The sequence below is a fragment of the Sorghum bicolor genome, chromosome 9 (genome assembly GCF_000003195.3).
Source record: "Sorghum bicolor cultivar BTx623 chromosome 9, Sorghum_bicolor_NCBIv3, whole genome shotgun sequence".
NCBI lineage: Eukaryota > Viridiplantae > Streptophyta > Magnoliopsida > Poales > Poaceae > Sorghum > Sorghum bicolor.
The window spans coordinates 58,927,653-58,949,243 of record NC_012878.2 but is presented as its reverse complement, the minus strand read 5'-3'; the positions used below and the strand labels follow the sequence as shown (position 1 = coordinate 58,949,243).

At 41.0% G+C, this 21,591-nt stretch overlaps 2 protein-coding genes across 2 annotated transcripts; both read right to left on the bottom strand.

The window, feature by feature from the left end:
• LOC8066563 (DNA damage-binding protein 1) lies at window positions 216-8,873 on the bottom strand. The gene is made up of 19 exons (XM_021447929.1): window positions 8,659-8,873; window positions 7,946-7,994; window positions 7,806-7,865; window positions 7,612-7,703; window positions 7,414-7,465; window positions 7,171-7,233; window positions 7,005-7,054; window positions 5,986-6,061; window positions 5,642-5,854; window positions 5,414-5,520; window positions 5,229-5,337; window positions 4,902-5,102; window positions 4,605-4,820; window positions 4,039-4,149; window positions 2,914-3,189; window positions 2,548-2,822; window positions 1,624-1,972; window positions 1,191-1,475; window positions 216-1,087 (listed from the first exon to the last, which is right to left on the bottom strand). Exons 1-19 carry the CDS (start codon window positions 8,760-8,762, stop codon window positions 506-508), a joined length of 3,270 nt encoding a protein of 1,089 aa, XP_021303604.1. The 5' UTR covers window positions 8,763-8,873; the 3' UTR covers window positions 216-505.
• LOC8066562 (plant cysteine oxidase 2) lies at window positions 13,612-16,644 on the bottom strand. The gene is made up of 5 exons (XM_002440331.2): window positions 16,102-16,644; window positions 14,924-15,042; window positions 14,672-14,834; window positions 14,327-14,533; window positions 13,612-14,194 (listed from the first exon to the last, which is right to left on the bottom strand). Exons 1-5 carry the CDS (start codon window positions 16,379-16,381, stop codon window positions 14,106-14,108), a joined length of 858 nt encoding a protein of 285 aa, XP_002440376.1. The 5' UTR covers window positions 16,382-16,644; the 3' UTR covers window positions 13,612-14,105.

Genomic DNA, 21,591 nt, shown 5'->3' with positions numbered 1-21,591 from the left:
GTGGTTTTGGTGGTGGCTGTCGCATTAGCGCCCCCCAGACGGCAGGTTCAAATCAAATGGCTGGGCTGCTGCCTGCTGGACCAGGTTGGCCCTGACTGACTGGATTGGGCCTGGACTGGACCACTACCAGAAAGAAGACAAGACAGCTCTCAACTGCCGTCTCTAGGACTCGCATAATCCACGCCCACCCATCTCATCAACTAGCACCATCACAGGATTCACCACTAATCTTTCCATTCAGCATAAGTAAACAAAAACAATCTCAACAAACTGGCAGCTCAAAAAAGTATTCGGGTCAACCAACAAAGCAGGACAGGTATAGGCTACAGCCATGGGCCAACACTTTGCTCGTGTGACCCGCGGCAACTGCGGAGGCAGCTCAGGGAACTGCTGTACATCCGACGGCGACACTGCTACAGCACAAAACAGATGTTAAACAGAGGATGTACATGCAACAAGTTACAGGCTTACAAGCAAAGCATCTACATATCCATCCATCCATCTACTAGTGAAGCCTCGTCAGCTCTTCCACCCTCTTGGACAGCTCCTCCACCGGGACGCCCATAGCCTTGGACACCTCCTCCATCTTGCTCCGGCTAAGGTCAAGGAACGACTCGATCAGGTCACCGTCAAGGAAGTTCCGAGCCTCCGCCGTCTTCTTGTCGTTATGGAACGACCGCCATTGCTCATGGCTCAGGTTCCCAACGCCCTTTATGTACTTCACAAGAGTCGACTGCAGCTTCTCCAGGAAGACGTATTGATCATGCGGGAGGGAGGCAATAATGCCAATTACCCCGTTTATTGTGCCAAAGATGACTGTAGGGATCTGCCCAATCTCTGAGTCTGGAAGGCGCATCACCAGTGAACCATGGCGGAATCTGTTCACAAACTCCCCAAGATGGTACTCCCCCACGACCTCAAGCCTGGCCCTTTCGTCATCTGTGGCTGCATCGCTGTTCTTGCGCACGGTGAATAGGTTATAGCCATTCTCCGCCCCAACATAGACTTCATCATCAAGCATCTCAACTGCAGTCATCCAGTTTGCATTGTAATCCCTAGCACGCTCTTCAATTGCACTTTCCTCATGCTGCCCAAAAGTAAAAAACATTACTTACCAACACAACAAAGAGACTGACAAAAAAAATTACAGATAATACAATGTGAGTCAAGCAAACAGTTAGAGGAACCACCTTATACACCAGCAAAGATATTGATTTCATCAGATCGCCAACCACAATGAAGTCACCACGCGTTTGAGTATACAAGGCAAGTATGTGCCCATGGTGGCCACACTCAGATTGCAGCTCATGTGAACCATCCTCGCGTGACATCCACTTATATAATTGAATCTTCTGGTTGATAGCAGCCAACAATTTCCCATTGAATGCATTCAGTGAATAAACTGCTCCTTTGGTTTCTTTCTCCACAATTAATTGCAAACTTCCATCTTCAACTGCAAATACAAGGATTCGACCCTACAAGATGCGCCGATACATAAGCATTTCGTGCACGAGAAATAGACAAGGTTCACAGAGAAATAAACTACGAGATACAGTAAGTTGAACAAGTATTAAAAGGGAGTTAACTAGTATTAGTAAAACATCAAGCTTTCAGATATATTACCTTTGTTGGTTCATTTTCTTCAGGTATAACATATGCAGTTCCCACACAGTAATAAACATTATTATCATCCGCAAAAGAACAGCTAATGATGGAGCAGCCAAATTCATATTGATCTAGAGGATATACACACAGGGACTCAAAAGTCTGATGATCTAGCAGACGTATTAAATGAGTCTCACTTTCCTCCACACTCTGGTTGTACTTGAAACTGCAAAATGCTAGTGTCTTTGATTGCTCCTGGTGACAAATGCGACGTGCTTGTTCATTAAGGGGGATTGTGCGGATATGAAGCTTCTGGATATCATCAATAGTTCCAATTGAAAGCTCACCCTCTTTAGCAATTGCAAGACTGTGACATTGGAAAAAGAAGGGGTGAACAAGAGCAAATGTAAGACAGTTTAAACCATAACTCCACAAAGACTGGACCAGTGACACAAATGAAGTACAAGCTCAGAACATCAAGTAGAATGCAACTACCAGCATTCAAAAAATCAAACAATGACATCAAAAATTCAAAAGACATAAATACAGGCTATAAAACATTTCTTTTCCCTAATTTGACTGTTAATGATAAGATTTAAGTACATAAGAATTAAAAGGAGGTTGCTTCTACCAACATCATTTACCTTTAGACTAAAAGTTTTTTGTTGGTGCAGTTGTATTATTTTGAGTAAGGCAAGTTTCATCAGATTGTGAAAGCTTATTAAAAAAAAGTTGCTACTGCTAGTATAAAAACTTAATACTCAAACTTTTTAATGAACCACACAATACATGAAATGCACAAAGATAAGATGGTTGTGCAAAATGGCTTGTGAAAACATTTCGACCAAATTGATATATGATCCAAATTTCCAAGTACATCCAGGAGATACTTGACTCAAAGATTAAGTAATTCCATTGCATAAAATCTAAGAGGGAACAAACCTGTCTGGAAAAGCAGCTGTATTGAAAGGGCACATATGATTAACCTCTTTCAAATTGACATTGCTATAGAGAAGCTTCTTATTGCTGCTATAGATGACAGTTGGCCTATCTGATGAAGCAAACACATGGGTGGTACCCTTTGATGAGAAGGTACGAAGGCTGATGGGTTGGGTCCCAAGGGTAACTTTCTTTCTATCAGTCAGTTCACCTGTACTTGCATTCAGCAGAAAACTGAAAAGATTACCATCCCCAAGAGCACAAAGCAAATATGAAACCTGAAAAGAAAAAAAAAGAACATGTATATGTTACTTGAAGTAGCTATTCTTGTTTTTTATGGAACTTAGAAAAGCTAGTTCAAGAGCATACCCCCTCCAAGGTGCACAGCAGAACAGACCGAGGAACAATTTCTCCACCCAAATTTTCCTTCCTTATTAATTCAAGGTCTGGAAGTGAAAATATTCTAACGCTTATATCTGTCCACATCCCAACAGCAGCTAGGGAACTATACTGTGGATTCTCCCCGATTGGGTTCAAATCAAGGCAAGAAATCTCATGTTCTAGCTGTGCATGCTTCACTTCAACAAGTTTAGAATCCCTAATTTCCAGGTAAACGAGATGGCCACCACCGGTTGCCAACAGAACCTTCAAACATGTGCAATTAAAAAGTATGAGAAAATAAATAGCATTGGCATCCAATCATTCAAATCCATTTGTACTTAGAACATTCAAGAAAAATATGTCTGGACTAATGGTCTCTGATCATAAAAATGTCTGCACAAAATCGCAGTAATAGGTAAAAGTTACACTGTAATTCTTGATTATAATAACTATACAAAGTTATAATGCTCCATTTGGCTACCAGCCTGCCAGTTTTTCAATTATGATTTATTTTCCAGTTTGGACATAGCAATTAGTTGAGCATAATTTCTTGAGACATAATGAGAAGTTCTTGGTTCATTCAATAAAGGTTCATGTGTTAGTATCAGCATAACAAGTTAGCAACCAAATACTGGCCCTCAGACTCGAGGGGGGAAAATGGGTACACCTGTCTATAGGTTCCCAACAAAGGCAAGAATTGAAAGTCATATATGGATTCCAAATGCTACTCAAAATACACAGGTACTTTAGATTATGAAAGCATGTACACAAAAAATCTTTTGATAACCTCTATATGTTTCTTGTTTATGATTCTCTCCCCATAACTCTCCTGGGTTTATGTTGGACAAAAGTAGACCTGGATGCACGTCAACATTTGCATCGACTATAAGGCAAAAGGTTACTATGGCAGTCAAGCATCCCACAAAGTTTGTATTACTACACATCTAATGATCAGATCATTTGGTAACCAGCTAACCACTCGTTACCTACTAGGGAAATATAACAGGAGAATATATTACTAAAATGACAGAAAAGTTTGTCTCATTGAAATGTGGGATGCCTCCAACCAATATTTCTAAAGAAAGACAGTAAACAGTCTAAAAGGAAAAGCACCTGACTAGCATTAGCTGAAGCAACATTGACTGAGAATCCTGCTGGTGCATTCCATTGATCCACTAGCTCCCGGGAGGTACAACTGACTAGCCGAACAGAATTAGCAGTAACCTGCCATTCAAAACAACAGGTAAAACATTTATATAGTTGATTAAAATGACTCATACCACATAACTGCTAAAATGATGAAAAACAAACTGCCAGGAAACTAATATCAAATATACACAAAAAGGAGTTTTCCTGAAAGACCCACTATGTTTTTATATCCACTAACATAAGGCATTTTGATTGAATAGGCACAAGTCAAAATGTACAAAAAGGGGAAACAACTAGTCAAATTAAATGCATGTTTAGCGTACAAAAGCTGCATCAGTATATCTTTATTCAAATTACTTTTCAGATGGTGTTGATTTTGTAGCAACTGGTAATATATTGTAAGAGAAATGGCTAAATCTACTTTCTAAGACTTTCCCCTTACTACATTAGTGGGCAGAGGGAATAATAGTCTGCTAGCCACTAGTGTGCTAATGCTATAATATTGACGAAATGGTCATTAGAACAGGCACCTGTATAAGAAGATCATTGGTCGCATTCTGACAAAACAGGGTTTGAGTTTGTGCATCAAACCCCTCTATCTCAGTCTCTTCTAGTTCATCTTCCATGTTCATTGCCAAGAATCGTGTCTCACTTATAAAGCTCACAACAAGGTACATGTCATATGGATCATTGAACGAAGATTTCAATGACCATAATCCCTTTATGCCTTGGAGTTCTACTGAAGCCTAATCAAGCAGGAGAGGGAAAATAACTCAAAACTTCTCCACATTAAAAAGTTGGCAATAATAAACTACCATAAAAAATACCTGCTCATTAATCCCTATACCATTCCGAACCACCCGAAGGGAACCATCTTTAAATGCCCCAGAACAAGTGACCACCTGACCTTGACCCTGCCTATCAAGGTCAACCACGCAAAAGTCCACAATCGGTCCAAGATTAACATACCGTTCAAGGATTTCCACAAATGAACCACTTGCATCAGCTTGGAGGTTCAGCTTCACCAGCTGTTAGAAAAATAGAATGCTTTTGAGACATGTTACAAAGAACAATATAAAGGAGGGCATGGATTTTTTTTCTTCTTTTTACATCTAACATGGAGAAATGGAAGGACAAAAAAGCATTTGACCTACCTGTGAATCGCCAAACCGTGAACCAACATAAACAACGCCATTATCGAGATATGAAATTGATGATGCAATGGAAGTCTCTCCCAAGTATTCAATTTTCAAACCAGTAACCCTGAAATGACAAAAGGTGAAACAGAATAGTTGTTAGCAAGAGCCTTTCTGTTTCAAAATAATGCACAAGCTGTTACCTTTCTCGTTCATGGGTAAGGACAAGTAAATGAAGAATTCCAGTATTATCACCGAGTAAATATCGAGAACCATCTGGGTCAACCCGTCCATAAGCTCTAATGATGGACTGCCAAGAAATCGGAAATCAAGGAGAAAAGAATTAAAGTGTAGACACGATACCTACACGATACCTACCAACATGAAGTTGCACCACAAAGAAAATTAAAGAGATGTAGGCAAGAGATTACTTGTTTTATTGGTATCGCTTTAAATGTAGAATTGGCATTGCAGTAAACTATTTGCTCCTCGCCAATTATTATCACACCACCAAGTGGAGCTGGTACTGGTATTAACAAACCAGCACCATTGTCTACATTATTCTGAGACCAAGGACCCTCAACAAAATCTTTGTCCTTCAGTGCAACTTCATAAGTCTTAACATGCCTCACGTCTTTATTATCCTGAAGTGTAAAACAGAAGATGCAAATCATTCATATAAACAGAAGAAACTATCACAAGTCATAACAAAATGCAGTTCAACTGTTCAAAACTCTTCTACCAAAGAAGAGGTCATAAAAAAGTTTAAACAAACCTGGTAGAGGACAACAATAGTAGGTTTAACACAACCATGCAGAAATTTGATGTCCAGTACTTGAAGTTCTTCCAGTCTAACAGAAGAAAATGCTAAGTGTAAGAAAGTCTGAATAACATAACATTAACTATTAGACAATATACTCAAAATGTCAAAGTTCATCTCGATAAAGTTAATCACCATTAATGAAAAATCAAGATTTGTGCTCAACTTTCCAAATGAGTAAATGTTGCTAACATATCTGTTTGTAGATGGCATGAGATAAATGCTGGAAGAATAGTATGCTCTCGAGATGCAATGAGAAGCTACTGGCTTCAATTGATTGACAACCAAGTGAAGACAGTAATAAAGTGTTATCAAGTCGTCCCATTAACCATGATTAGTAGTCCTAGTCGGTATCCTGGACTCAACTAGGGGCTACGACATCGACTAATCACAATTAGTTGGACGACCAAAAACAGAATGGAATTGTTGGCCAACTTAAGACATGGGGTGCATCTGGGATGGCTTAGGCCACTTGGGCTGATGTTTTTCAGCCCAATTTGCAAACCAACATGCAGCCACCACCCTAGAGTCATCTTCATGCAAGATTTGTACTCTAGAACATATATATAGTATATATTTGGTATATTAGTCCTATTTATATAGGAGTAAAGGACTAGGACCAACCAGGGCTGATTAGTCACCCTGGTTGGTGACCAATTGCGACTAGTCGATTTGTCAGTACCATGGCAACTACAATCGACTAGACGACTTGATAACATTGATACCCACATAAATTCTATGATAAATTGATAAAAAATAGAATAATGGAGAAATCTAGGCGATGTGCACATGAAGATTATCTCTAACAAAACTGTAAAGAGTGCCAAAAAAAATATCCACCAATCGACAGAAATATGAGCGTGCACACATACTCCCCGATATTTATTGTTAGTTTGTTACTACTACATACATTTCCAGATCGCATGAATATTGTTCAGCAAATAAATAACAGCTAGAAAATTCAACACTCATACCTGATATTGAAAGCTTCCTTCAGCTGCCCTTTGTTGTCAAATGGTATAACCTGCCAAGCAAGGATAGCAAAGGAAATAAGAGCTGTGTATAGGATATGTAGAGTGCATCTTTATAATAAGAACAAGTCTGAATTCATCAACCAAATGAAGCAGACAATATGTTTACCTTAAATAAGCCATCATAGAGATGGAGGCCAATGAGTCTGCAGTCAGGGTCGATGATTCCAATCTACACAATAAATAAAAGGCCACCCATTAGTATTATTGTTACAGGTAAAGTATTGCTCTCTCTATTCACGCACAACCCTGTAAAATGATGGATAATAAAATTTTAAAATTGAAGGAAAAATTTCATATAATATTCTAAGGAGTCAAATGTAGGGGGGTTGGAACTGAAAAAGATCTGCACCTGTCCATTGTCAGTAGGGCGGCCAATGCGATCAGAAACATCACCCATGGCTCTACATATTACAAATAAACCATTATTTTCCATACAAAATAGGGAACGCCAGCATTTCAATCAACATATATCACTGAATGACAATATGTTTTCCTACGGGCAACATACTTAATAAAGTAAAGAGGCCAGAAGAGCAAGTGTCCAAACCTGGTGATTAGCTCTGATTTTTCTGCATCCCATTGCAGAACACAGAATTTGTACCTCTCCGTAGCAATGAAAAGAAAATCCTGAGTCTCATTCTGAGGAGAAGAAACAAACAGAAAATCAATTTATAAAAATACTTCACAAAGACTGAAAGACAAATAAAGTATCTCAGACGGATGAACTGAAAACTAGCTTACATGAGGCCGGAAGAGCTCAATCGTTGCAATTCTTCCATATATAGGTACGTCAAGCATCGGCTGGTAGGCAAACAAAGTTGTTATGGTATTATGCAGAAGATCATAGTGGTACTACGCTGACAGTTCTATAAATGACTAACCTGAAGGCCCTGAGGGGTCAGCAAATGGATCTCGATCCGGGTACATTTCCTGAAAGGTCGATGCATGTGTGCCTTAGTAAAGGATTGTACAGACAATTGAACTGGCAACGGACAAAAAAAAAGAAATCCAAGCTCTATCGTTACAAGTATTTCTAGGCAGCAAATTCACCACAAACGCCTCAACATGTATATAGAATATGGTTGCTACATCTGATGTTCCTGTCTATCGCTTGATGAGCTACGAATTGCACATACAGAGAGACTCACGCCAGCCTATGTGCCACTTTGTATTAGCTCAACTGTTGAACACCCTAGTAGGGAATGCCAAATTGCAAGGTAGGGTTTTACTGTGCTAGTCTCAGATTCTGCATAACTAGTGGTACAAAAAAAAACAATTGGCCATCCGGGTTCAATCAAAAAATAAGAATATGGAGAATTAGACACGTTTCCTTTCCCTGTATCATCCCGAGCAGAAACAAATCCGCAACAACCCAGACGAGATAGGGGAAATGACGCATTCCTGAGTGGTCCAGCTGAGGGCAAACCCTAGGCAGCGCCCCACCTCCGTCCCAAAACCCTAGGAGACTCCGCAAAACGCCCAATCTCAAGGGCTTGAGCATTTGGGAATTGGGAGCAGCGCCGCCGAGTTAGATCGTACGCCGAGAGGGAGAAGACGGGGAAGAGGGGAGTGGGGGATTCGCTAGCGCGCTTACGCGATAATGAGATTGAGCTGGTTGGGGCTGGTAAAGTTGCCGACGCAGGAGTGGCTGACGCTGGTGGGCTTGTGCGCCGTGACGACGTAGTTCCACACGCTCATCTCCGCTGCCGCTGCCGCCGCCGCCGCCGGAGAGCAGTGGGCTCTGGAAGGTGAGGGAAAAGGAGGTGGTGGTGGTGGCGGTGAAGGAGACACGGAGGGAGGGAGGAGGGACGAGCTGGACTCTTTTCTAGCGTGGCGGACGGACTGCTGCGGTGCAGATTAGGCCCGGCTCTCTTGCTGTTGGGCCGGGCCTTTTTAACGTCGTTCAAACTTGGAATCGATCAAATTCACGATCGGAGGCATGTCAAAGGCTCCTTAAAAATCACTCTCTTTTTTTCTAATCAAACATCAAAGTAAAGACGCACTGACGCTTTTTACATACATATAAACACACATATATATCTGCTTCAAAAAAACACATATATATCATAACTTCATATGTTAATACCATCATACCTTTTGCCCTTTTGTATTCAATGTGGATGTAAACAATTATGTTTTATGAGATCTTCAGAAGGAAACTAATGGTAGATAGCATGTTCAGTTTTGTGTACTACTTTGCCATTATATAGTGCAAAAAACTCATTAAGTCCAAACTATTTACATTGCTTTCCTCTTTCATTATCAGAAACATTGTGATTTTGATATATGCTTCTTTTTAGTTTCTTCAAGACCTAACATGTAATCTCTAAAATTTTTTACAAAATGGCATGTTCAATCAGGTGTCTAGAGAGTGCAATGAGCACAATAAGTAGTTTCAATCCATTGTATCCTACGAGAATATTGACCATCTTGATCCAACATTTCCCTCATTGATTGGCATTTTTCCAATGCACAATATATTGACTTAGACCTGCTTTATGACATGGGGAATGGTGGATTGAAGCTTACGCTAGTCTTAATGGAGTTTCATAAACATTAAATATGCTAACGTAGCACCTTATTAATAAAGAGAGAGATGTTAAGTCATGGGAGTAGAGAGAGTTTCATGGGGATGAAACTCTTCTCTATTGTTTCGTGTTGAAAACTGTGTCATGAAACTCTCATTGAGGATGGGACAACTAAAAAACGAGGATCACTATGGCGTGCATCTACCCACTATCTTTCCCTATTTCGTAACAAAAAAGATGCCTTAAGCTTAAGGCTTACATGTATACAAACCTAAAAGTTCACATATAAGCTTTTGTTTTTGTTGACTGAACATGCTTTTGCGTGTACTTCCTCATGACATGCAATAAAAGCTCCATTTCTCAGATAAAGAGTACTATAGATGGACATAGAGTTGACAAATGGTATGATATTTTTATATTTCTTATGTGCTTTTCTAGGTATGAGACTAATAATTTTCTTATACCTTTGATCACAGGACATGGTTTCTCACAAGGATCCTTACATTCAGGTTCGTTTGCATGAGGACATTAGTGAAATATATATCTCCTAGCGATTGTTCCCTATCATTGACCAAGAACATGATCCATTTCCTAAGCGCACGAGCAATGCGATGTGGTCTAAAGAAAAATATATGCCATTTATATTAAGGCAACTAAAGATAGTGAATCCTACAACACAAGTCGCACAGGATGTTAAGCCTGTGCAGCTCACCAATACGCCATTGTTTTTCCATGGCCATCATGATTTATTGCATTGACTGAATTTAGCCCCTCGAAAAGCGAGATGTTTATCGTTACAACATGTACTCCAGTAGCCCCCTTTATCTTTTATCAGAGTAAATCACTGCGAATAGGTATCTCTAACACCCTACAAAAGTGCAGAGCCACCATTCTACATAACATTGCTACTCGATGTCTACATGGAGGTTGGGGCAGCACTCCACATGGGTGCGTTGCGAAAGGCTTAAGGTGCACAAATGCTAAATAATATTTATCAATGGTTTGTTTTTTGTTTGTTTATGATCTCCTAGTATTGTTTCTTCTAGTAATACTATGATATTGAACTTATCATATGGTCTTGTGGAATAATTTCTAGACTCGGAATCACATTTGAATATATGATGTACTATAGGGATGGATCCGTACCTTTTTTTTATCTTACTACAGTGTTTCATAATGGCCAAAGCTTACTGCCTTATTGTATTAGTGAAGACACGATTGCCAAAGTACATGTGACATTTTTCATCTAGCAGAGATATTCGAATTAGTTGATCTATTAATAACAACTCTGTTAATGATAATTTTTTTCATTGTATAAGCAGACTTGCTCAAATTCATTGTATCTATCAATGGCTGAGTTAAAAAAAGTTGGGTGAGTTTTAACCAGCATCTCAACCAAAAGGCATGTGGATCAATTCACATAGCATTCACATATTGAAATCATACAAATTATGGCAAAAATATGGATGAGCAAGGGTAACTCGAGTGACTATTAAGATGTTACCTCAAATTTATAGAATGAATTGATAGTTCTTGGGATGGCACCTCGCCCTCATCCATATCTGCCTGCTATCGGAGCTATTACCCCCACACCACCGCACGGACTTCCGTGGCCACAACCTCATGATCCCTCAATCAAGTGCTCTCTTGGCCCTCCTGCTTCGTGCTTCCATGGCTCTGCTCTTGAAACGCCATCACGCATCCCTACTTTATGATTCCGTGCACTCGTGTTGTCATCAACCATTCCTGCTTCGCACGCTTGAGCCGCCGCCGGTCGCTCGCCTACTCCTGCTCAAGACACGGAGTAGGTAGGGTTTGAGGCGAGGAATGACGGCTGGTGCCGCAGATGAATGGATTATATGTGTAATTGCATATGGGAGACAATTTTTATTAGGGGTTTGGGCCTTCACATATGTGTTGTAGCTGGGCTCGCCCAAGAAGGCAACATCCGGCCTATGTTTCCAACCAAGCGACATAGGCCACTTTCTCTCTCGCGCTAGCTAATTCTTCAAATGGGCAGCCATGGTGCTGAAGCTTGGTTTAGCAAAAAGTCAAATTTGAGGAGTAGGGACCAACAGAAGAAGGAGCGAGGGTCTAGAGTGAGCACACCAGTACCTATGGAGGCCACCCACCATGCCAGTAGGGTGGCTCTGCTCCTATAGGCGAGTCCTATGATTTGAAACTCTCAATTTATTAAACAAGATGGCACACATAAGCAAAAGTGGTGACAAGGCACCATAGCTATGAAGAATGAAGAGAAATGTGGTCTTAATCTATTTAATAAAGTGCCACTTAAGAAAAAAAATGATGTGATATTAGGGTTACGAAGAGAGAAGTGTGGTTTCATTCTCATTAAACGAGGTGCCACGTAATAAAAAAATGACATGATATAGCACTAAGTTATGAAAAGATAGGGAAGAGATTCCATTTTTATGAAAATTCATATACACCATTTTCAAGACTTAATGTAACAAAACCGGCAATGAGGTGTTTTATTTTATTTGATGGTGTCCATCCCTTATATTACAATTAATTGCTAGGAACAACATATATGAAACAACACATGACACCATGCATTGGAGAGATTTTGTCATTCATGAGCCCAAATCACTCTTATAAAAAAAGAAAAAAAACTCACTGGGATTGGCCTAGCACGGCTCTCGGTGGGTTCTTCTTCCCAAGTGGTATTGGAAGTAGCACTTTATTTTTAATATTATTATAAATGTTAATATCTAATAATATATGATATATCCCATAAAGGATACTAGCCACGCCTAAAATTTATAATAAAAATATATTGATCTAATAGTGTTTATGTAGTATTATAAATGTTAATATCTTTTATATAGATCTAGTTAAATTTAAAACTATTTTGACCTTTAAAAAGCAAAACTCTATTATTTCTAGGATAAAGAGAAGAAATTAGAGCGTGTTTGGTTTAAAGAATGAGGTGCTTCATCGGCTACTCATTTCTCATTCTTTTGTTTTGGTTTGTGGAATAAAATAGGTTGATGTATCATCACCTTATTCCTCACAAGCTAATAATCCCCCCATCCAAAAATGATAGGCTTATTTGACCATAGGAAAAGTCATACAAAATAGATTGATATAAGTTTTATGCTCTACACTTGCATATAATTCGACTAATTGTTGATTGTAAAATTTAACTTTTCCTCTAGTCTATTACACCTATCATTTATGGACAAAGGCTAGCATGAGAAATAAAGTTGTTTCACTAAATTGAAGGAATGAACACATAACTTTTTACTAGGATGGAGTGGCTCCTCAAACCAAACACTGCGTTAGTTTCTTTTAAGAGCATCTCCAAGAGACTAGCTAAAATTATATTCTAAATTACAAGATTTAGCCATTGTGTAAAATAAAAAACTCACTCAAAGCATAGAGTTCCACAACAGCCTTTGTATAGGATAGCTAGTGAGGACGACATGCTATATATGACAAGCGAAAGTTTAGGAATAGCAAACTTGCTATTTTAGCAAACCAGATAGCACATATGTTGGAGTTTAACTTTTGCTTTAAAAATGTAAAAATAGTCTAGACAACATGAATAGCATATCTGTTGGAGTTGCTCTAAGGATGCTGAAGTTGAAGTCCACATTCTTTTTACTAGTTTAGGACAAAGAGACAAAACTATATTGTTCTTATTTTACTAGGACGGAGACGGAGGACATGAGACTGCATTCTTTTGAGACGGCTAGACAAAAAGCAAGAACTCCGTTATTTTTGGGACGGAGACCCCAAAAGCGAGAAGGTCGTTATGCTATGTGAGACGGATTTTTTGGACCGGGTAGGGCAGTGTCGGGTACAGACAGCAGAGCAGCCACAGTAATCTGCGATGCGACGAAGCTATACGTATCTTTCATTTCATCCGGTTCCGATGATCCGATCGGACGTACTAGCGGGGAGTACAAACGTCCCAATCACCTCACACCACAGCTCCTGATTTGGAAGCCTGGACCATATCCACATCCATTTAGTGCACAAAGACTAGACACCGAGAATGCAAACTGCTACTAGAGATAGTTCTTTGTTCAACAAGGAAACAAAAGATATGCCCCTGAAACTGAAATTGAAACATGAAAGCAGGCAAAAAGTTCACGACTCACTGCCCTGCTCAACAAAACCAACCAAACGACCCACAGGATTCGGTCCATGATCACTTCAAAAAGTACACCTGCCTACATTTCTGTCTACAGGGAAACATAAAAAGTGACCATGACCCAAAAACCCAGATTCGAATTGTGCTATCAGATACTCCAGTAAAATAAGGGAAGCAGAGTCAATCCCAGATCACAAGAAGCTGTTTCAACCCATATGAAATAAGCCAAACAAATGTCAAGTTTCCTAGTCTGAACATCCCGGCCCAGCGCAGTCTTCCACTTGTAACCCCTGCTGTTTGTCCTTGCAGCTAAAGATATCTACATCAAACTGCCCGCTAGTACGTCCAATTTGTCTTCTGATGTCGCCACAATGCCATGCCAGTCATCATGCCTTAGATGATGAAGTGCTGCTCCATCTTTATGCCTTGCATCTCAAATGTGCTATGAACCTCTTTCAGCCAAGAAAATTGTTCATCTCCACCTGAAATCACACAACATATCCCTCAGCTACCAGACTACCACATTACGTTAAGGAGCAGTATCAACACTCTTTTGATTTGAATGGCATTCTAGATTCTACATCTGCAGGAGATTGGTAGCAAAAGAAACTCACCACATGAACCTGAGTACGGTGATTCACCGTAATACGCGCAATCCCTTCCCTCATCACGGTTGTAGGGGGGCCCCATCACATCCAGCACGGCACAAGGGGTCAATGCCGTAAAACAGTGCAAATTCCCTCCATTTTCAGGGTACAGAACTACCGTCTCAGATGAAGCGTCAAAAACAGCATCTGTGTTTACCCTGGCCAGACGAGCTCCTGTGGTTGGGACAAGAAACAAACCATAAAAGGTTTATCAACATCTTCATTTTCACTACAGTGATTGACTAGAAAAGTCATAAGTATTTCCTTGTAATTGGACAGCTCAAAAAAGGGGAAGGTAGTATCAGCACTAACCATCAGAGTTCTGAAGTGCATTATCGTTACTATCCGGCAGACTTTTAGCCCAATCATATGACTTGAGGTGCATTGAACCAAATAGTATCTTGCTAAACACTGTCATCCCAGGATGGTTGTGAAGGGGAATAACTGCTGATTTCGGTAAACAGAAGATACCAAACTGCAAAGAACAGTTCAATGGTTGAGCAAGAGGCATCTGATAGCAAGTTCCTCAAAAGGCGATACACAGAGATGGAGAGTTTAAATTACCGAGAACTCAGAGGAATCATAGAAATGCAAATAAGTAACTGGAGGGGGGCTTTTAGGGTCAGCATGTTTGAAGACGGACATACTTGGGGCAACCCGAACATCACGTGGTTTCAGCTCATCTGCATCCAAAAGCATAACGATCAGACAAATGCATTCCATGATTATTGAGGTATCAAACAACAGAGTCTATTAGTTAGGTTTAGAAGAAAAGCAGTGAATGCAATAGTCAGCCACATAGCATTAGCAGTTATGCTTCCATGTCACGCGCAATCAATCAAGAGTGTATGTAAGTGCAAAACCGCAGTATATTTTATGTTGAACAGAACAGACACAAACATTGTAGTCCGAACAATGCTATGTTAAAAAAAAGGACCGAGGATTGCAAGTTAAGGCATGCAAAGAGCAGCATTGTAGGAGTTGTCTCATGTTGGCCCATGCCTACCTGACCAAGTAACCATCACTGTGGAATGGCAGCTTCAGGAATCAGGATACAGGTGGGAGTGGTCCGTGGTTGGAGCTAGCTGCTAGCCCCCCACGACGACAACAAGAACAGTATTTCTAATTAAACAGGTGTACTTCAAAAATGCAAGCTTTTAGGCTCCTCCCACCATCATCACACTTTGACAGGCGGAGTGGTAGCAGTAGTTGGTTAAAATATCACTCTCTTCTGCAATGCCATGGGATGGGGAACTTGCCGCGACATGCATAGCAAAAGCAGCGAAACTGGCCAGGTACGGTATCGAGGCCCAAGGCCTTTGCGCTTTGAAGCAAGCATGCATGCCAAAAACGGACGCGATCTCAACCTCATCACGAGACGAGACGAGACGAGATAGAGCGGACAACAACAGTAAAAAGGAAAGGATGGATCATCCATCCCTGTGATGCGCCCGCCCATGCCCATCGATAATATACGCTGTTATCGCTGTCTCTACATCCTAAGCACGAGCAACATGCTGCTGTACAGGAGGACGTGGTGATTAGGAGGCAGGCAAGTACGGGTGTTCCAGGCAATCAACATCAAATCGCACGATTATACGATATCAAAAAGGAAAAGAACATCAAATCGCACGGCACGCACAAAGACGGCAGCTTTGCTGTCTGTACCGAAGAAAAGGAAAGGCAAGGAAAGGTAAAGGCGGGGCGGGATGTACTGTACAGCAGTAGTACAGGATACGTACTGAGGATGCCCGAGAGGCGCGCGACGGCGTCCGGCGGCGGGACGAAGCCCGGGTAGGAGTTGGCAAAGACCTCCCTGCTGGTGTCGAAGAGCCTCTGCATGGGCGAGATGGAAGATGCGGCGGCGTCGGCGGGGGAGGAGGAGGCCTTCTTGTGGCGGCGGCGGTGGTTCTTCTTGGCGGAGGCGCGGGCCTTGTCGCCGACGACGGCGGCGGGCGAGAGGTCCAGCACCCTGGCCGGCCTGGGGTCCGCCACCTTGCTCCCTCCGACCTGCACCGGCATGTCACGGTGACGGCGCGGTGGGTGAGGTCAGGTCAGGTCAGGTCAGGTCAGGAGGCGAGGACGGCGGGATCTTGGCGACGGACGGCGGCAGGACGGGCCGGAAGAGGCGAGGCAGGGGATCGGCGGGGCTGGGGTGGGGTATATAAATCCTAAATCGGGAGGCGGAGAGGAGGGTGGATTGATATTTGCAGCCATCGGGGGGCGGGGGTTGTGCAGTACAAGTAGTAGAGGGGAGGAAGGAAGGCAAAGGGAGAGCGGGGACGAAACGAAAGCCAAAACCAGGGGCGGGAGCGGGCGGGGCGGCGACGGGAGGAAGGAGGGAGGCCACACCGGAGACCGCTCTCCCTCGCCTTCCTGTGGGCACCAAATCCTATACTGCCTCCGGTTTCCATTTCCAACCTTAAATACTCCTACTACTACTTTATTTGCCCCCCGCAAATCCGCTTTCTCTCTCCATGAAATCCATTTCCGCGCGTGCGCTCTCTCTCATGCCACAAGTAAATTATATAATAAGTTTTTGTTATTATTTATATTTAATATTTTATGTATACTACCGCAAGATTCAATATAACGAAAAATCTTTAAAAAGTTAGTTTTGGAGTGAACTAAACAAGACCTAAGTGTGTACTCTCGCTCGGCTTACTATACTACACTTGTGGTAGGATAATTTTAAGGGTCTCTTTGATGGGCTTTTAAACCTGCTTTTGCTTTTGTAAAAGCTAAAAGCCAACCAAAGAGCCCAAAAGCCACAAGTACTTTTGCCCAAAAACAGCTTTTCTCGTAGTACAAATCCAAAAGCACCTCACCCTCTGCTTTTACTGACTTTTGAGATTCGTTCAGTTTTTTTTTCCAAAAGCCACGAGTGACCAACCAAATGACTTTTGGGTTTCTCAAAGCTCACATCCCACAGCAGCTTTTCAAAAGCTCAAAGCTCACAGTAGCTTTTTCAAAAGTCACAGCCCAACCAAACACACCCTAAAATTATGCTCCTATTTATAGAAAAATATTAATAATTATCATTCTTTATAGATATTATTAGCTTTATTTATCATAGAATATTTTCATAATACATGTATTCGTAATTTTAAATATCGATATTGTTTTTTCTAAATTCAGTTAAATTTAAATTAATTTTACTTCGATCAAACTTGAAATTTCATGTTTATAGTAGAATGGAGAGCGAAGTGGTTTGTGACTTGCTTGCTGGGTCACACACTCACACGCTATCTACAAATAGGAACTTGTTTAGTCCACTCCCACTCCAGAAACCAAATTTTTTTCAAGATTTTCTGTCACGTCGAATCTTGCGGCATATGCATGAAACATTAAATATAGATTTACACAGTTTGCCTCACGAGACGAATCTTTTAAGCCTAGTTACTTTATGATTGTACAATATTTATCAAATAAAAACGAAATTTGTACAGTAGCGAAATTCAAAAAATTCAGAACTAAATAAGACCTAGGTCAAATAAAACCATGTGGACGTGCGTGCCACCGTGGCTCTATTCTGTTCATATCCATCCACCACGTCCCTCTCCTAGGTTTCCTGTTCACTGTCTAGGTTTTCTTCTCACGCTCGAGATGGGCAGATTATATTTTATTTTAGAGAGCAACCATTATTATAGAATGGGAGAAAAAAACATTCACACATGACACATGCTTTACTATTACAAAATGGCACCTCGACGAATGTTTCGTGTGGAAAAAAATATATGCGACTTTCCAAATATAGGGAAACAACTATACAGTACTTCGTTGCTCCTTTTTATAGCAAGGTTAATTCGTGATTAGCTTTTTTCATTGACCAATTAAAATAAAAAAGGCATTAGTACAACCAACAAAAGTAATTAAGCTAGGTCAAACTAGACGGCAAAACTGTCCATTGAACAAACAGGCACGAAGAAAAAAAATGGAAGCAATATGCAATGGACTCTTCGTGTTCGTGGTCAATCTTTATATTCGATGCCACAAACAGTATGGGAAAACAACACGGAATGCATGGATATGCATGTACTCCTGCACTACTGCTTGCGTACACTATATGTGGAATATTCTTCCACTCGAAATAGCACCGGTGGCTCATTATATATCGATGATAGTGGAAAATAGAGCTAATGGCCGACAATATACTCCACAAGAGTTTTTAAACCATCCACTTCTTATTTTGCACGCACAATATAGAGTAAGCAAAAGCTTAAATCACCTTAATTACTCTACTATTTATTTTCTACGTAGATTACTCAGACAAGTTGTGTGGTAGGTAGACAGGTAGGACAAGTCAAGAGAAGTTTGCGACGGTCGCCTTTGACTCCATGGGCACCATCGCCGTTCATTCACTTGGTAGTTTGCAAAATTTTTCAAGATTTTTCATCACATCAAATTTTGCGGCATATGTATGGAGTATTAAATATAGATAAAAAAAGATAACTAATTACATAGTTTATCTGTAATTTACGAGACGAATCTTTTGAGCCTAATTAGTCCATAATTAAATAATAATTATCAAATAAAAACAAAATTACTACAGTGGCCAAACCCAATAAAATTCATAAACTAAACAGACCTTGGTGTGGAAATGTGGAGTCGGAAAAGGCAGCGTGCCGATCATGGTATCAAATAAACCATTTGTTTAAATGTGACGGTGGTACGAAACGATGTTATAAAAACCATGATTTCAAAAACCAAACTCAACAAAAGCCACAATTTATTTTAAAATAAAGTATGTGTGCACGGGGTTTTTCTAAAACTCCAAAAGATCAGCAACACAGTTTGATAAGATCATAGTTTTTCAAACAATACGATGTTTATTATGCATCCAAATACCTCTAAGCTTTCAAATACTGCTAACTTATTGTAGATTTTTTTTTTTGGTGGCGCAAACCCTGTATACTAAACAACTTACAAATGACATGTGTAAGAAGGGTATATTTAGATGTCACAATAACACTTGTATAAAACCATGATATCAGAAAACATCTTTTTAAGAAACAATGTGCAAAAACCAAGATTTCTTAAAAGGGTCTACGGTGCAGTAGAGTTTTAGAAAACTATTGTATAACACCCGGCTTACAAATAACGCGTGTAATAAAAACATATGCATCCTACATAGTTGCACCCAACTACTCAAATCGGCGGCTGTCGAGTGGGTGGGTGAGGGACCTGAGGGAGAGTGAACGAGGATTTAAGGATGATATACCTAGGGTTTTTAATAGGTTACTAGTGGGCTGAATTGTTTTTGGCCGTGACGGTGATCCAGGGGTGAAAATCAAAAACAGCCTCAAAATTGCTAACTTTCATGTATCCAAACTCGAAAATCCATGGGCGAAAACCACACTCCGCAACCGAAACCGCCTGACCTGAAATCCATGGATATCCTATTGAAACCCGCCCCACTTCCATCCTTACACGAAACCATAGTATAACGAAAACCGCTATTTAAGAAACCAGACTCGTCTAAAAAACATGGTTTATAAAAAATGTCTGTGAAATTTACCCCAGACTCGTTTAAAAACCATGGTTTATAAAAAATGTCTATAAAATTTATTGCAAATTCTTTTCTTATGGGTGCATGCGTTGTATACTAGGCACCTTACAAATGACAGGTGTAAAAATGACATATTTAAATGTGACTATAACGTTTGTATAAAACCATGGTATAAAAAACCCACTATTTAATATTTTAATGTGGAATTCTTTCTCGTGGGCCTATTACCATATATACTAAGACAACTTACAAATGACACGTGTAAGAAGTTGCACAAAACCATTATATGAAAAAAAAAACTGCTATTTAAGAAACCACGTGCAAAAACCACAGTTTCTTGAAAAGGTGTGCGGTGAAGGTTTTAAACCTTCACAAGACTAAGACCACAAATTTAATAATACCATGATTTTCAAAAGAACACGATGGTTGTACATCTAAGCACCTCAAAGCTTTCCAAAACCGACGTGTGGCAATTCTCTTTCCTGATGTGAGTGCATAAGCATTATATACCAACCTTTCATGGGTTCAGAATCACAACAAGCATTTTACCGATCGGGTCGAGTCAAAAAAAGGCTAGTTATTTCAAGCTAAAAAATCCCACCCATGACTATCCCATTGGGCAAGTCGGGCTCGGGTTGGTCTAGGCTCGGGCCAAGAAAAACTTTCCTGGGCAATAGGATATATGTCCTGCCCGTGTTCACTAAGGTTCGTGGGTGGTCCAAAACACGTCGGGCTCAGGCCCGCCCCGGTATTAGGCTTAATTTGTTTAGGTATAATCGGGATGGTCTGTTGGAAGTAGATGTGTGGGTCTTCGGTAGCTCGAACACTCGAAACATGCAAGCGACACAAATTGGTTTATCCTAGTTTGGGCTTTTGAGCCATACGTTGAGCACTGTGGTGTTCTTTGTGTTACAACAGAGGAATCGAGAGAGAGTTCAGTAGGGGATTGCGTGGTGCTTTCCTAGGATTCCTAACTATCGAGTCCAGTTAAGTGGTCAAGGATCCTCTCATCTAAGGAGCACATGTCTCTCCTTATATATATCCTGATGAGGAGGGCATGGTGTACAAGTAAGTTTCAGTTCTAACCTAAGGCTTCTGTGACGTGTGCTCGTCGTCCCTTCCCCTTAGCGACGTCTGGCGGGTCAGCGGGTGACAATGTTGCAACCACTCCTTGATGCACCACCACAGTTTGGCGCTTGTCCGTCAGGGGTTGACAACTGTTGTGCGGCCTCCCCTAGGTGAGCCTTCTCAAGGCTTCTTTGGTGTGCAAGGTACCTCTCCTGGCCAGAGGGGCTAACCAGTGGGTCTATAGCCCTCTACCTTTGGAGCTTGGGGGGTTCCTTATCCCAATATGTCATGCCCGTTGCATGACTCTATCAAGGGAGTGGCTGACGGAGTGATAGTGTCTCACTACTATAGAACAGGTAGACGGTGCAACACCTTTGCATCTATTAGGCTCTAGGCACATGGCAGATTCATGAGCCAACTTTTGGTCGTGGCTCGAGAGTCGAGACGTGGGTTACCGCCCGAGCGAAGGCCTGGCTAGTTGCCGAGGTGGAGGGCAGGTCCGAGCTCCTATTGTTAGGGAGCCTCATGCTGCGACTAAGCCCCTGAGCCCTCGAGCGATGGCTGCGGGAGTGCTCGGGCTCGTCCCTTGAGCAATTCATGGAGTCAGTTGAGGGATTTGTTGATTTGTTATCTTTTTTCGAGTAATTTAACATAT

Bases quoted from the DNA above. Each gene is read 5' to 3' on its own strand.
- LOC8066563 (XM_021447929.1), bottom strand. From the start codon at position 8,762: ATGAGCGTGTGGAACTACGTCGTCACGGCGCACAAGCCCACCAGCGTC. The intron at 7,995-8,658 runs GTAAGCGCGCTA...TCGACCTTTCAG, and splicing joins CAGCTCAATCTCATTATCGC to GAAATGTACCCGGATCGAGA. The intron at 7,704-7,805 runs GTAAGCTAGTTT...TCTTCTCCTCAG, and splicing joins TTGAGCTCTTCCGGCCTCAT to AATGAGACTCAGGATTTTCT.
- LOC8066562 (XM_002440331.2), bottom strand. From the start codon at position 16,381: ATGCCGGTGCAGGTCGGAGGGAGCAAGGTGGCGGACCCCAGGCCGGCC. The intron at 15,043-16,101 runs GTACGTATCCTG...TTTTGGATGCAG, and splicing joins GCGCCTCTCGGGCATCCTCA to ATGAGCTGAAACCACGTGAT. The intron at 14,195-14,326 runs GTGAGTTTCTTT...GTGTGATTTCAG, and splicing joins ACCGTACTCAGGTTCATGTG to GTGGAGATGAACAATTTTCT.